This window comes from Strigops habroptila, chromosome 2, assembly GCF_004027225.2.
Source record: "Strigops habroptila isolate Jane chromosome 2, bStrHab1.2.pri, whole genome shotgun sequence".
NCBI classification, from domain to species: domain Eukaryota; kingdom Metazoa; phylum Chordata; class Aves; order Psittaciformes; family Psittacidae; genus Strigops; species Strigops habroptila.
In genome coordinates, this window is record NC_044278.2 from 43,191,732 (window position 1) to 43,205,750 (window position 14,019).

General features: G+C 38.1%; 1 protein-coding gene across 1 annotated transcript in view; it reads left to right on the plus strand.

The window, feature by feature from the left end:
• The first annotated feature begins 10,192 nt into the window (after nt 1–10,192).
• Nucleotides 10,193–14,019, plus strand: part of SMPX (small muscle protein X-linked) — a 37,244-nt gene continuing 33,417 nt past the window's right edge. The window contains exon 1 of the mRNA XM_030476889.1: nt 10,193–10,253. Coding sequence (XP_030332749.1) covers nt 10,215–10,253 — 39 coding nt within the window. The 5' untranslated portion in view covers nt 10,193–10,214. The remainder of the gene's footprint in view (nt 10,254–14,019) is intronic.

Here is a 14,019-nt window from a genome sequence, read left to right on the forward strand (position 1 = left end):
CTGCAGTCATTTAGAAATTATATGCGAGAAAAAGTATGGAATATCTGCCTCAGAGTAGCTATTCTGTACTGTTATGTTGGGATCCCTTTAGAGCTTTAAAAGTCTGTCCTTGAAATTGGGTTTACCTTAACTGCAGGAAAAAAGCGGCTCAGTCACTGGAGGGGAAGAACACACATGGGAAGAAAATACCGAACTGTGACTTTTTATTTTTGCTTTAAATTACCTGTGAAGTCCCTACATACACGATCCCCTATTCTACTGTAGAATGCAAACTAAATATAGAATAGTTTTAGTCTAACAGGTGTTATTTCATGCTTACTGTAGCCTGAAATAAAAGCACATGATAGTATTAGATCTATCAAGTTTGAACCCCAAAACTTGTAGGACAGCCTTGAACCCTAGGGAAAGAAGTACAGTTAGCTTCAGTAAGTCAAAGTGAGATAATGGAGAAGATAAATTAGTTTGTAGTTCATCGTTTAACAAACAGACTGTTAAAGCCTCTAGCATTTCTATTTGCATATATATGGTATTTAGCTGTTCTGAATAATAGGAATGTCTTGCACAGGATGAGCTGATGAAGATATCACCATAACTGTCCACCTGGACTGTACAGATGGTTGAAGAAGCTCCAGAATTGCTTCATCATACAGCATAGCACTCTTTTTAAACCAGCACTGATTTTGTTCTGCCTCAAGGACAATACGGAGCTGCTTCCTGATCACACAGGCCTGCACGCAGTGGATAAACTATAACCTGGACTGGTGCCCCAGTACTACAAATCCTCTCTGCCCCTGGTCAGCAAGAACACATGTGAACTACCCATGACAAAACAGCAGTTTTGCCTTACATAGATCAGTTTATATGTCAGAAACCTGAGCTAAGAATGTTTCCTTTCTTCCTAATAAATAATCAGTTTGAAAGTTGGCTGCAGTAAAGCTGTGAACATCTTCATGAATACTCAGAGCATAAAGATTGTGCCACCTCACTGATAGTTGGTGGGCACAGGAAACACAGAGCAGCCTGCAGTTCTCAGAAGTTATTTTCGGGACAAATGAGTTTCAAGTACCATTTTTAGCTCCAGATCTTGGGTACTTCAAAGGGCTACCCCTGTGTTGCACAGCCTGATGTGACTGAATGAAGCAGCTTAATATTTATAGTTTTCTTTTTTTAGGTTTGTTATTATCTTTGGATAGAAGATACTGCCCGTCCGCAATCTTGCTTCATATGGGTGTAAAGTAAGATGTGAAGATTTTAAAAGCTACTCTGTATAATTTCCTAAAACAATTTATTTATACTCTTTTTAATACGTGAGATTTGATATTGTATGGGGAAACATCATTTAGAAATTAGCAGTTGGAGGACTTTACTGGTCTTTCTGTGCCAGCTAATTTCTTTTGGCAGTTTCTCTCTGAAGAGGTATACTGTTTGTATGGCAAGAGACCACAGATGATTGAAAAATGTTCCTGTAGCAGATATGATTCAATAAAAGTAAGATTTGATATAGATCATGTTTGACTACTTGATAGATAGCTATGACTAGTAGATTTATTCATATCTTCACCATGGGAAGTATTAATTGTCTTATTTTTCAGAATGTTTGAGGTATGAGAAGCCAAGGATTCTTTTTTTCTGTATGACTCATGGAAACTAAGATAAGTGTCCTGATATTGATTCAAACTAAAAATCTTGACACCCACAGTTGATCAATCTTCATCTTTTATTTTCTGTTCAACCAAGGCAAACCAAAGATAGCAACAAATCAATCACATATGATTTAGCAGATTGGTGTAGTTGATCTTGAATTTGGTCACTTTTTATCCAAGGGCATTCCTTTCTTTAGAATGTCCTTGATATTCTGCTTCCTCCAGCCCATTGCCTCATCTCCCTTGTTCTGGGTGCATCTTTCTACCAGGCAGATTTTCCATGTCTCAATCATGTCTTTATTCCTGTTAATACTCCGTTTAGCTGAGGAATCATCAGGAGTTAGTCTTTGTATTCTTTGTTAGACTTCAGATGATTGCTCTCACAGCAGGATCATAGCTGTGTGCGAGCTGATTGCCTGCACAGCTGCAATTTTGTTTCATGCGTTATTGCAAGAGATAAGCACGTTGCTTTGTGTGGTGCTGAGTGCCCAGTTTCTTTGGTATATCTATCTGTATCTAGTTCTCATACATCTTTGGCTCAGATGGGTATAACAGCAAAATTCGTTGCTGTACATCAGCTGAAGTCTCAATCTGACCATTGAAGACAAGAGTTAATAGTGTTGAGCAGATGTGATCAACTGACAGGGATGGCCGCCATCAAAAGAAGACTGTTATGGGATTGAAAAATATAATAGATGCCTATTTTAATTATCCTGATCTGTGAAAATGATGAGTAGTCTTCTGTTGAAAATTTCACCAATGATTCAGTCAGATCCTATTTTGTCAAATTTCTCTGTCCAGAACAATACCTGATGGTGCAGTGTCATGTTTTTTCGTTTCTTTTCCAAATGATGCTGAATCATTGTAATACACAGGATGTTTACGATATCAGCATGTCATTTAAAATTCATATTCCCTTCAAAATATGCCAGTACTTTTGCTCGTTCTTATGGTATCAACTTTGCCAGGTATAGTTGCTAAAATTTTCCAGGAGAAAAGTGAAAACAAGTTTGTTGCTTGTACATCATCATCACATTTCTGTTACTCAAAACATTTTGGGAAGTAAGAATTATGTAGAATACAAAGCAACAGAGAATATGGCTTTTGGGTAGTTCAGTGGTCAAAGCTATGACGTTCTAGCATTTGTATGGGTTATATTCATAGTGCAGTTTTTAGATCTTAATACAAATTCTTAGATGATGCTAACAATGCTATTAAAAGATGCTGGAACTATGAAATATAGAACAAGGTCACTGGCAGCCTCTAATGAGACCATCTTCTTAATACAAGTGTAATTATTTCTTGATGGAACAGTCTGTGATAATAATCACCATGCTTTTATATGGAAAAGAAAGAGAGCATGCAGGAGTTGAATTAATATTTAGCAGCTCAGAAATGTCACAGAAACAAAATCAGCTAATTTAGATATATTTGTTGATTTCCTGTCCACTAGACAATAGCAAACATTTTCACATGCTATTTTATGTCGTTCATTACTTAAGTAGTCTAATGTTATTGTTGTCAGCATAGCTGTACAAGCAGCAACTCAAGAGAAAGTGCTTGATTTTTTTCTTGATATTAAGAAACATATAGGAGGAACCAAGAGAAACAATCAAGCTGATGATACTTCCTTAAACAACTTTTCTTTTGACGAAGAGGCTGACGTTTTAAATTCTTTCTGCAGTCGGATTCAAAATGATTTTCCGTTGAAAGCAAGAGTAAGAATGTGCTGGTAATTGCTAGCTCCATTCTTTTTAAATTATTTGTAGTTCTGTCTAACCTCATATGACTGGATACCATTGCTAAAAGTCTCTGTCTTTCATCAAGTACCTATGTGCCAAGCCATTGTTCCATGGAGTAGATATATCTTTACTAAGGGAAAAGAGCCCAAAAATACAAATGAAACCTGTGTGAGTTAGAACATGAATGCTGTTATTTTTTTTCCAGGATCCTCTGTGTTAGTCCTGTGATAAATCTGTCTGTTAGCATGAAAAGAATAGTTGCACTAGTTGCACTGCAACTTTAGATTTCATATTCTTCATCAAACAATTCAAATGAAGGTAGAGATAGGAATTAATCAAATACCGAATATCATGGGCCCACTATTCTTACCTGGTAATAAAGTGTAGTTTATAGAGTTAAAATTAAGGCATGGAAGCAAAGTTTTGCATTACCAAAGATCTGTAGTATGTTGCTACTACTCCATAATTTGAAGCAGAACTCCAGGCATGTATTTTAATGTTTTACTTAAAGAAGTCTTATTTCAAGTGCGCTGAAGTTGTGACTGCTCCTTTGTCAACTTGCTTTTTTAATTGTATTATATTATTTGCATTACACTAAAACATTTTGGACTATGATAGAAAAAAAATTTTTATCTTGGGAGCCTCAGGGAAGTTATATCTGTGCTCATGAGGTTTGTCAAAAAGCGAAACATTTAAGCATATTAAGTATTGACAGCTTAAAGGAACACTTCTGACATTATACAGTGAAATATCTCAGTGAAGTAAGATACATACATGTTTCTGTTAACCATCAAATTTGCTTTCAAAGCTAATAAGCTGTTCCAGGAAGCATGTTAATTAGACAAGCTTCTAGGGATGCAGCAAAAGTATATTATTGGGATTTTCATAGTTCAAATAAATACACTGTTACTATGTCTTTTGGATCTGTCTACATGAGAGAGAATTTTATGCAGTGTGTGTCAATGTACGTGGCCCTAACTTGCCAGACAGTGAATCCATCATCTGAAATGCACATCTGCCTCATTATTTACTTACTAAATCATCTGCTGCACGTATTTAGCAGATGGACCTGCAAGCCATGGGGCTGTGCATCCCAGAGGTTATTCAAAAGTAGTGGTACTGTGCAAAATGATGGTGAAAGTGTCAATTTTTCCCTTCAAGATCTACTCAGAACTACATTTTCTAATACTAGTGATAAAATTTGGGTTTACTCCTTTTATCCTCACAATTTAATGCAGTTTAGGTGTGATAGTTTATGAGTGTTAGGAATGTGACAGAGGTAGATTATTTTCCTGTTTACACATTACTAAGACTATTAAATTACTTGTCACTGCTATGAAAATTTGTTGAAGGAAACGGTCTTGAGCTGGTATTTCTTAGGCCTGTTTGCATGATGGTGGGATTATAAAATGTAAGCAATGGCCTATCTTTGCTAGATTAATGACACATGGTAGAAAGAACTTTGTATTTCAGAGCCGGTTTGTAATATAACTATTGTAACGTAAATTTAAATAAATTCATGTACAAGTCCTTATTACAAAAATACATTGCCTCTTTCATTGCCTTCTAATGCTTTTGTTGAAAATACGAACCTTCACAGGGAGGTATATAAAGTCACTTATCCGGCTCCAGCTTTGCTTTAATGTGGTCTCGACCACCTGGAAGGCAGGACCTTAGACTGTAACAGCAAACTCCTCCATTCTAGGCAAAAGACGGGTCTGTGAACCCTGTTGTGAACTCTGCAGTGTTTCAAGTGCAATAGGTTTCTCATGCATCAAAATACTTGACAACGACCGTCCTCAGCCTTTCTGCAGAATAGGCCACGGGACCTCCTTAGAATGAGCTAATTGCTATACATACCTCTGTCAGTCTTGACCTAACGCAAATGCATGTGCTTGTTGCATGCCTACCTGTGTGTCCATCTTGTCATGGCTCCTTGGGCAGGGGGTGGCTATGAGTAGTCTGCAAGCTGCTAGAGCAAGTCAGAAGCTTTATCAACTGCTTCCAGATGTCAGTGCTTTTGGGAAAGAGGGCAGCAAAGAGTAAGTCACAGGCTAATTGAAGTGGTCTGGATGGTCAACTTCCTCTTTGAGATACTTGAAATGAAAAGAGTGATTGGTCAAGTAAGTTAAAGTCAAGGGAAATCCTGTCTGAAATCACTGTCCCAACCACTAGTTGTTTTTAATGTCTTTGGCACTAATTTTGAAAATTGTTGATCTTCTAAAAGTTCCAAATAGCAGCAGCAAGTGGCCAGTACAGTATTGCCCATAATGGCAGTGTTGTGGGTCAGGGAGAGAGCAGTACAGCAGAGGAGTAATGAAGAGGAAAGTTCACTTTTGTGAAGATGCAGGGGATAGGAGGCCATGCTTCTGGGAGTGGAGACATGAGGCTGTCCCCCACGCACCATTTCCTGTGGCACATCTCCTGCAGTAGCTTTCACTGAAGGCAGTGCTCCAGCCAGCATGAGCGCAACTTGCAATAACATTGCACTTCCCTCATGAGCTATAGCAGCTCCCTCCCTGCCTCCTCTTCTTTTAGCTTCTCTCCATCCACATGCCCTAAGATTCATCCACTGGCCACTATGGCCTCTCACAGTCAAAAGCCCTTCTCTTTGTGAGCAGGGCTATCCTGCTCAGAGGCACGCTATGCCAAGACCCCAAGGCAGCTGCTTTGTGAGTCCACTCCCAACCTACAGCAATGTTGGTGTGGCATTCGCCTCCCCTAGTTAGCTTCTCCGAGGTGAGTTCATCATTACATTTCCATAATTATTTCCTTCTCTGGTGTGGCAGTAGGGAGGCACACACAGCCCCAAACACCACAGGAGGAGTTGCACATTACCTTCTGCTGCCGCATGCCTGGAGCTTGTGAAAAACCCAGAGCAGGGAAAGGGAGGTCAGGAAAAAGACCCAAAGGTGTGTTGCTTCAATGCCTCCTGGTTGACACTTGAGCCCTGGTTTTACGATGGTCAAGTGTCACTGGGGACCAAGTTACAGGGTGAATCAAACTCTATATTTAGGAAGAACAACTGGAAGCTATGACAGGAATTCCCTTTTACACTTCACTTCTCAGCTGAGTCCCACTCCAGGCTGGAGCAGCTCTCAGTGCCGTCCAGGCTGAAAGCATTGGAGCTATTTCAGACACATTAAAAGGATCGCAGTCCTCAGCTGGTAGAAGAAGGTACCTCTTTCAGCATCGAAGGGAGGTCCACATATTCACTTGACGGTTTGGAGCTTTTCTTATATAAGTAAATAAGTAAGCTAATCTTGAAGGGGTCGATTAAAAACTTGAAAGACCCTTGCAAAAACTCTTTAATAACTGCTGTGAGGTGACTACGATAGTTGTGGGTTTCTGCTTATTTTAGTGTCTTGTGCAGTGTTATCAGCGTATTCAGAGCAGATTGTTATTGCTTTATAGTCTGTGGGGATCTTTAAAGTTTTTAAACCGAAAGTCACTTAAATACCTGATGACTCATAAGAAGCATAACTGCATGTTAATACTGTAGTACATAGGTACATGCTTATTGTTTTCGACATGTTTGTTGTACCTGGTGAAATATTACATAGGGGTTTAAATGGTAAGAGAGGTGTTCTGTCACTGTAAACTTAACTGTAGTGGAGACGACCGCATTACAGAAAATGTGGCTGCATTTGCCTGCAGCATGTAGCAAGTTTTTGTGTAACAGACTAGAAGCTGCAAAGTGGGGATTTCTCTTCTTTCTTTGTGCTAGCTAGTCTCACAGTAGTGTAGTTCCTGTCAAAGCCTTTTATTAAGATAATACACTGCAGTTCTGTGTCCAAAATACCCGTTGTGCTTGACGCCGTGAGTGTGGCGGGGGAAAGGACAGCTTCCAGCTGGGGCAGGGGGGAGGGCTCTTTCTGTTGTCTGTGTGCTACTGTACATCTCTTGTGCGGATTACAAAAGATGGCATTATGATGTCTCATCATATTTAAAGCAAATTGAATAAGTCAGCTTATTATCTTGCTGCAGCCCTGTCAGAAATTATTTTTAGCAGAGGGACAGAAGATAGGTCCTTTGCTTTGCAAAGTTTCCTTTCAAAACCCTGATTTATTTCACTGTAGTAGTCCTGTGTTTCACAAGTAGTCCTGTTCATGAGTACTTCCACTGTGAAGCAAGGGAATTTGCAGGGGAATTCTGGCATAAAACAGCTCCAAACTCAACTAACGCTGGCGTTGCTCTCTAAATCTGGCTCAGCATGCAGCCCATACAAGGTAAAAGGTAAGGTGTGGGGAGGCCAGAAAGACACCGGGGAATACAAGCTGCGTGCATCTGCGTTTCTCTGGCTGCGTACATGCGAAATCCTGCTGTGGAAATGAAGGTGAAGAGTGTTTTTTTTTCAAGTTTGCAGAGCTGATTGGAATGCCAGAAATAATGTAATACAATCAGTGCAGCACCCTTGACTATCTCTCTGGGATGCGTGGCAAAAGAATGTAAAAAAATGAACTAATCACTTCAGTAATAGATGCTTCTGTAATCTAAGCTTTATTTTCCTGTGTTGATGGTCAGTGTTGCTCTGGAGGGAAACTCAGGGAAGGGAGGGAAAGGGAGACAACCAGAGAAGATTGTCTATTTTTACTCAGTAGTGTTCTGTTGTCCTGATTTCTCTGGCGGTAATGAGGACAGCATGAACTGGAAGGAAAATTGCCACCTCCAAAAGCAGTCCTACACAATTGTATCATGCATCCGTCTTTAGGAACTGGTGTCTGATTGCAATCATTTTGAATGCAGACTTCTTGTGAGCCCAGAGCACCTCACTGAGAAGTACTATCACTGTACTTGTTTTAAAGTTGAGATTCAGTGTAAGTAAGTCCTTGCCTGTTTAGCTCTAGATGGCGCAAGAAATGTATTGGAGTTTTTGCAGTGCACAGGCACACAAGGTGGAAAGTACATCCTAGCATGAATTTCTTTTTGAGAGTGGTTAGAAAGTAGATCCGTGGTGTTTAAAAATGTTTTATGTTAATTTCCTGTGCTTTTGTTTACATTTTTCATCCTGATTAGAAAGAGGAGAAGATGATAAGAAAAATTAATTATATTTTTCTGTTTTATGAGTCCTATCTTTCCAATAAACCAAGGGATTGTTTTGTATTTATTTTTGGAATACAACCACAGGTTAACAGCACACTTATTTCTATGCATAGTAGAGACTTTCAAAAAGGAAAGAGTGCAGTAAATCCTTTTGGCTTTTTGAAATCTGTGCAAATTTTGTCTTGAACTTCAGTGGCTGAGATTTAATCCCCCAAAGTGAATTCTGAAGCTTTTAAAACTACCACTGATTTTAACATTGCAAATGTAAATGTAAAACCACAACATAAAACTCACTGGAAGTATGCTGGCTTTATGTTGCACAGTGGGATTTTTTTCTGATTTATTGATTTAGTGGGAGGAATTTAAACCCAAAGCAACCTACAAAGCTGATGTCCTCCGACTTAACGCTGTGCTGGTTTGGACAGCACTCTTCACAGCTGAGAGTATGATCAAAGGGAGACCTCTAATGGCAGGTCATTTTTACTTTGAAGTTCTGGTCAGCATTATACAGAGATTTAAAGCCAATGTGAGAATATGCAAGAGCAAGTCTTCCATGCAGCTCCAGTGATGATAGACTGTTATTTGTAATTCAAGCTGATATTCCAAGCTGAAGCCAACCTGCAACTCATCGATACTTTTCTCTGGTATCCACGTGACAGTTATACTCTTTGGAGTACCAAAGCCTTTGACCCACTTTTGATTTCTCTGTATATTTGTACTGTCTCTCCTACATCATTTATTACTTTTTTTTCAGTATTTTCCTCCTCATCTCGGGTTAAATGTAGTAGCAAAAATATGCTGTAGTTTGGTTGTGATCAGTGAGTTCTCTGGTGAACTTGTTTCTCACTTTTTAGTATTGCTATCTTATTTTGTATTATAATGGTTAAATAACCAGACTTCGATGAAGGTCCGGTCTAGTTAAGATCCTAATTTTCAATGAGAAAATAAAAGGATGAGACAATGTTTCAAGGATGAGACAATGTTTCAATTAATAAAATTTCTCACCTTTATTTTTCTTTTTTACCTTTACAGAGTCCTTTGACTTTGGTGTTTTTCCCTTTGTTATGGTATATGAATACTGTATCATTCCATATTTCTCCACTTGCATAAAATTATATGGAAAGCTCTGTTCTTTTTTATCTTCTTGCTAAAGAAAATCGATGAATCTATATGATCTGAAACTTTGAAGAGAGGCTACTTTGTGCCCTAGCAATTGTCAAAGAGAGTTTTGTAGTTTGACCATCTTGATCATTTTCAGTCTATAGACATTAAATGTTTGCAAGGATGTGTGAGTCAGAAAATGGTTATGTTGGTGTTTATCAATGTTTTGTACAGCAAGTTAGCTTTATTTGAAAGAAGGTTTAAACTGAGAATTTTAATAATTCCCACATACATACTGTGACAGAGATAATCATACATCGTTTATGCTCAAATGCTTCCCATAATTCTTACTCTTTTTACAATGCGAAGTTGCATTTTACAAATACAAGGTTCAAGAGATTCCTTATCTCCACTCATTATTGTTTGTAATGTGAAAGAGAGAGCTCCATTTGTGGCTATGAAAGATTAATTGGAGAAGCTCGGGTGTTCTATCTCCTTCTGATATTCAGAAGGAATATCTAAGCAACTCTGAAACTGAGATGGAAACAGGAGCTGGGCAGATGAAATGGATGCCTGTCAAGAGGCAGCACGGGTTAAGTTCTAGCTTATCTCTCTTAGCTATCAGAATGTCAGAGCCTGTAACGCTTTCTCATTTTGCTTGCAGGGATAAGCCTCTGTCTTAAAAATGTCAAAACAGCCAGCGTCACATGTCAGAGCCATTCAGGTAAGAGACAGTATTTATGTTTCTAATACAATAAAATAATAAATCTCAACCTCCATTGCTTGGCAAACTGCATTTTTGCTCAGAGAAAACACCACGGAAGTGCTAACTGGGGATTATTCTTTTAAAGTGAAAAGCTTGGTGGATATGAAAGCACTGAAAAAGTTTGACCTGAAGAGCATCTTATAATCTGAGCTGATAAAAACCAGGATCAGATAGGTTGGTTGATTGCTTGTTTGCATGGTCTTTCCAGTGTTAGGTTATGCCTGTTGGTGGATCAGCTAAGCAAAACATGGTGATGCATCTGTATAACTGATCAGCAGCATGAGTAAAACTAATTTTTGCAACTATCAGGTTTTCCACAGAATTAATATAATGCTGGAAGAATTATAGGCTAAAAAGATGGCATAGATATTGTGAAGTTTCCCGCATCTGCATTCCTTTAGGAAAAAATCCACAACTTCCAATATATATTTAAGCAGCATTTTAATTAAAAGCCAAAGTAAAATGAGAGAAATGTTGATGTTTTCATTTTAAAAATTCTTGTCTGTCACATACCTCCTCAAATGGCATATGCTCATATGGATGAAGTTGGTTGTTACGCACTTGTAAAAGAAACAGCTGGAGAATTATCCCAACATCATCACAAAGCAGCATCATGAAGAATGTATTTAGCTCGTGCTATCATTGATTATTGTCAAAAGGCCAAAATACCTCCTGAACTGCAGAATTTTCATGTATTTTGTAAAATGCAGTGAAATTTTACCATGAGTTCAGGTTCCTTGAAATTATGTAAGAAGGAAACACAAAATTGGATGTCCAAAATCTGATCTGTCCTCTGTTTCCTCAAGATAATACTGACTCAATGGTTTGGAGTATCAAGAAGATGAATTACGCAGTGGCTAGACAGCATACTGAAATTGTAAGGCACTGTAAAAATGCCAGTTCTCTTTATCAACATCAGCTCTACTGGAACAGGCATACAAACTACTGTACTCTAATTGGGTTGAAATTAGCAGAAGCTTTCCATTGATTTCAGTCAGTTCAAATTTTCATTCCTCTTTTAGAGTGACTGTGGAAGTTTTATGATTAATGAAAAAATTTAGATAATCAATAGGTCAAAATTATTTACATTTTATATCTAAACTCCATAGGCACATACAAAGATTTTTGAGGAATTAATTTGCTTTACTTTTTTCCTTAAAGTAAAAAGTAGCTATAGACTCCTTTTTATTTTTTTGATGACTTTTTGACTTCTTAATGTAAAAAAAATGCTTCTAGTTTGTCCATTTAAAAAAATGCATAAAATTTAAGCACTAAGTTTAATATTTTAAGAAACTTTTTTTTTTTCCAAAGGTAATTTGAATGATGAGAAAAATTACAGCACAAACTTTAAAATAAATCTTTTAAACATTGTGTCAAAGGTTGCTCCAGCAGGGAGACTTGCGATGGAATTGGGGCCTGTTACACTTTGAGAACTGTAAGAATCATGACTCAAAACATCACATTACTTTTATACAATCTGATTCATAGCTTATAACCCTTTGCTATTATGGGCCGTTATAGTAGGACTGACATCCCCTGGAGAATATACATCATGCTGAAGTGAATGGAAATGTAATGACACTTAACTGACTGAAGTATTTCATGGTACTCAATGTCAGAATTGACTTCTTTCTGACTATATGAGATGTATGCTAAAATCTTCACTTGCCAAGAGCCACTATATATAAATGTTGGAGAGATAAAGATAGCAACTGGTTCCCAAGAGTAGTTTGAGGCAATAGAGGACCAAAGTACTGTTAATTCCTGGTACCATTGTTGGCCTCACCCTCTCAGTGTATAAAAGGCTGTGTACAGCTCTGGCTGAAAAGCATTCTACCTCCAAATACCACTCTTGGCTTTCCTCAGAGGTAGGGGTGAGCGGTGTCCTATTTTTATTTTTTCTGAATTACAGTAAGTTTTCTCTCTGGTTCTTTTATTATTATTTTTTAAAAATCAAATATGTTTATACTGAAGTGGCTTTACAGCTTATTCAGTCATCCTTCTGGAGAGCTAGGAATGGCTGTGATGCCATGAAGAATTTATCCGTAGCAGTCCTCAACTCATGCATGGTTGCATAACTTGTATCCTAATCTGGATATCCTGTTTCTACTTCTACTGAACAGAAAGAAGAACACAAACAAATCTCTAAATACCAGTTTAATTGAGTCAAACCAACAATATATGTTGTGTATCATGCTTATGGATATTTTTCCTTTGGTCTGTTCAGAAAGACATTAGTAGAGTATATCATTACACATACCTACTCATTATGAAAACTGCAATGACATCTAAAATGTGGTAGGCACTTTCCAAAAAGAAAGACAGATGAAAACCCAATAGTTTTAGTGATTAGTATGATTAAAAATAATAATCACACCTAGAATGTCTGTCTAAAGCAATTATAATTTAGGATTTCAGGAGTCTGGAACAAAAAAATTCCTGTTTCGCTTTTTACTGGATGGGGAGCAAGCAGGGAAGAGCTCACTAAGGCTCGTATCTCCATCCCAGCAGATAGGTGTCAAAAGCCTTGAAACATATTTTAAAACCAAAATTGCAAACTTGTGCTGATCGCAGCACAACACAGTCCTTGCAGAGCTACACTGGCTGACGGAAGTTGATCCACGCATTACATGGCTGCTTGTCTGTGGGAAGGGACCAACACTGGATTAGGAGGAGATTTACAGCTCAGGACTTCAGTACCTCTGGTCAGGAGCTGTTTGGAAGTCAGTCATACTTTCATTTCATACTAGATATATTTTAATTTATAGTATGTGTTATTAGATCCAGACAGAGTTAAACTATGTCTTAAAGGCTGCTTGTTTAACCAAGTTAATATTTCATGTCACATCTTGTCCAAACTCTGATGTGAATGCACTTATTGCAGATAAAATACTACAAACTGCTTTTGTGTGACAGAAATTACTGTGAAAATGCTGAAGCAGACCAAAGAGCAATTTATTTAATTTAATTAGCAGTCTGGCACTTAGTGTTTTTTTTTTTTTATTTCCTGAAGCATTTTTAGTCACAGTTGGTCTGTCAATCATAGTAGGAAATGCAAGGGCTAGATATCAGAATTACCATGCTGTAGTATGCCCTGGGTGGCCATGGGAGGCAGGCTTCTGCTTTGGTTGACTCCAAGGGGAAGAAACGCCTGAGTTCAAAATGCACACCAAGAGAGAGCTCTTAATGTTTCACCTCTGTGAGCTTGTATGCCTACACTAGCTGTAAAGTGCAGAGAAGCTTCATTTCCAAAAAAAGAACCTGCCTGGAGGTAACAGAGCCTGGTGGGGGAGATGCTTAAAATTAAAAATAGCAAAGCTGTTTTTTTCCACCCATAAATGAAATAATGGGTTAAGTACTGTGAGGCAGAAAATGCCCTGTCTCCGAGGAACTTAGGCAGTGCAGATGAAAGGTTTCACAATATATGAACTAAAGCTCAGTGAAAAAGCCTTATGAAATGAATACCCGCTTGTCTATAAAGTACATGGCCCTACAGACATTTGCCAGCCCCACTGAAATGGCAGCATCACCTTGCATAAATGAAATAACAGTAAACAACTAAGTAGAATACAGGGAAAGGTGCTTATTTCTTGGCAAATTGATTCTTAATTTCCTTGATATTTGACTAAAACTGTCAGAACAGTTGTTGTTACTGAAAACAGTGGGCTGTTTTCCTGTGGCTGCCCAACCTGGGGCACTATCTGCAGGACCACGATTTGAGCAG